This window comes from Lucilia cuprina, chromosome 6, assembly GCF_022045245.1.
Source record: "Lucilia cuprina isolate Lc7/37 chromosome 6, ASM2204524v1, whole genome shotgun sequence".
Classification (NCBI taxonomy): domain Eukaryota; kingdom Metazoa; phylum Arthropoda; class Insecta; order Diptera; family Calliphoridae; genus Lucilia; species Lucilia cuprina.
In genome coordinates, this window is record NC_060954.1 from 56388819 (window position 1) to 56391429 (window position 2611).

A 2611-nucleotide genomic window follows, 5' to 3' on the forward strand; every position below is an offset into this window, starting at 1 on the left:
TTCTAGTTCAGTTCTAGTTCAGTTCTAGTTCAGTTCTAGTTCAGTTCTAGTTCAGTTCTAGTTCAGTTCTAGTTCAGTTCTAGTTCAGTTCTAGTTCAGTTTAGTTCTCGTATTTAACCTTCTTGTCAAAACTAATTTATTACCCAAATCCTCTTGCCTAGAAGTTGCGGTCATAGACGACTGAGAAGGACGGAAACATTTGTTTTTTCCAGATAATCAAATTTTCGAGAACGTTGGTTGGCAATAACAACGTTATTTATAGTTTATATTAAGATTTTAATACTTATTGTGATTTCTATATAAGATCTGTCTTCAATAAAGAATAAATAAAATGAAAAAAAAAAAACTTCTAGTTCCCCGAATTTAAAGTTGTATCAGTCTTGAAGTAAATGAGCGGTATATGTATTTGGAAATTACTTATTATAAATATTTTGTTTATAATTTTACTTCATTGGGTATGAGTCAATCATCATTATTATTTTTTATTTTTTTTTGTTGTTGTGTACATCCAAAATTGTATTAAGTCGAAAATATTGTTACCAAAAGATAACTACTTGCGAATGTATTTAAAACATTTTTGAATTATTTAAATTGCTAAACCAACCAAATTTATTTCGTCATTGGAAGTTTATGCGTTTTAGATTTTCCCAAATTGTGATTACGTATTTGATTATATAATATATAACTGGTCCAAAATACAGCCATTTGTATACCTAGTGAGATATAAAATTAACTATTTATTGGTTTGCATAATTTAGCTTTTAAACCTACCAATTACCCACAAACACAAAATGTATAATATAGTCGTGGACATATTAACATCGGATGCATTATTTCTTTCGGCTTTTAAGCACAATATAAATAAGAATTTACTGCTATAGTAGAAATCGAAAATGTAAGGTATTAGACCGGGACGCATAAAGGTGTGATAGTTCTAGAAAAATAACTGATTAGCAGGATTCTTTTTTTTTTGTATCAGTAAAACTAACCTTTTTTATGGCCACTATATAGAGACCAGATATTAAGACCGAAACCAAACATAGACATATTTCGACAGCTATAGATGTTTTGTAAATAATTGTATATGATTGTTAAATATTGGTCCATAGTATGTCGATATTTTTATATCATAATATGGGAACTTATTTTGATAATAATAGCACTCACTTGCCAAGATAAATCTTCTTCTATGTTTTATATCTTCACTTCTATTGATCAATAGATAAACATTTAAAATGAATAGTATTACATTGGTCGTAATATAAATGCCTCCAATAATAATACCCGATTTATAATGACTACAGCAATAAGGCCTCAAAATCATTACAAAATAAATGAAATTATAAAAGTTTAAAACACTTTATTGAGATGAAGACTAAGAACTGTTTTATAAAAAATATATATACTTATATATACCGTCTTGCTCACATCTATTAAGAATTTACAAAGGACAAGCTATTTCTAGTTCGTTATGTGAACTCATAATAATAATTATAGTTAGTCAGTCACTCATTATTAATAAAACGATTTTCAGAATATTGAGAGGTACAAATTATACTAACATGATCGCTTTTAAGATATTTGTAGGTAATTTCGAAAGAAGCAATGACAGAGAATACGTAGCATCATACATAATTCGGACTATTTCATTCTGAAGAGGCTTTTCGAAAAACACAATACCAACCTAATGTTTATTGCTGATACAGTCATCAATTTTTGCCAAGATATATTTTGATGTTACAAATTTGTTTGCAACAAACAAAAACATTGATACCGCATAATAAAAAAAAGAATCGATACCGCCTGAGAGCTTTTACTCTCAACATATTCTCTATATAACATTTATAATTGATTTCTCTTGAGTTCTCTATTTTATCTCTCGCTATGCACAAAACTTTGTACTCACTATCTAAAGAGATTAAGTTTTTCAATACATTTGTAACATTTCGATATATTGGTCGTGGACCCGTAAAAATGTTTTTTATAAGACTTTAAGGCGATGTTGCGTTTAATTGTTAGTAGGGTTCTATAAATCGACTTTCGAATAATCGAACAATCGACTATTTTGTTCCAAATAAGTCGATAACTCGACTATCGTCTGTGAAAAGTCGACTTTATAAATAAAACTCGAAAAGTCCGAAAATTTGAAAAAAGTCGAAAAATCAAAAGAAGTCGATAAGTCGAAAAGTAAAAAAAAATCGAAAAAAGTCAAAACTCGAAAAAAAAGTAGAAAAAAATGAAAAATTTTCGAAAAATTTAAAAAAGTGGAAAAGAAGTCAAAAACTCTATAATAGTCCGAAAAACTTGAAAAAAGTCAAAAAATAGTCGACAAAAGACGAAAAGTCGGAAAAAGTCATACAGTCAGAAAAAGTCGAAAAGTCGACTATTTATAAAATACATAAAGTCGAAAAGTTTAAAAGTCGACTTTTCATAAAATGCAAAAAGTCGAAAAGACGACTTTTCGTTTCAACTATAGCACCCTAATTGTTACCTAGTTAGTTAGTTAGTTCAGTTCTAGTTCAGTTCTAGTTCAGTTCTAGTTCAGTTCTAGTTCAGTTCTAGTTCAGTTCTAGTTCTAGTTCTAGTTCAGTTCTAGTTCAGTTCTAGTTCA

At 28.6% G+C, this 2611-nt stretch overlaps 1 protein-coding gene across 1 annotated transcript; it reads right to left on the reverse strand.

The window, feature by feature from the left end:
* Positions 1-89: 89 nt before the first annotated feature.
* LOC124421008 lies at positions 90-1360 on the reverse strand. Its single transcript, XM_046955662.1, has 4 exons — positions 1168-1360; positions 990-1057; positions 772-934; positions 90-713 (listed from the first exon to the last, which is right to left on the reverse strand). The coding sequence occupies exons 1-4, from the start codon at positions 1322-1324 to the stop codon at positions 610-612; spliced, it is 492 nt and encodes a 163-aa protein (XP_046811618.1). The 5' UTR covers positions 1325-1360; the 3' UTR covers positions 90-609.
* Between the last annotated feature and the right edge of the window lie 1251 nt (positions 1361-2611).

Coding starts and splice junctions, on each gene's coding strand:
- LOC124421008 (XM_046955662.1), bottom strand. CDS start 1,324: ATGATTTTGAGGCCTTATTGCTGTAGTCATTATAAATCGGGTATTATT. Junction 935..989: donor ATATAGTGGCCATAAAAAAG/GTTAGTTTTACT, acceptor TTATTTTTCTAG/AACTATCACACCTTTATGCG. Junction 714..771: donor TTTGTGTTTGTGGGTAATTG/GTAGGTTTAAAA, acceptor ATATCTCACTAG/GTATACAAATGGCTGTATTT.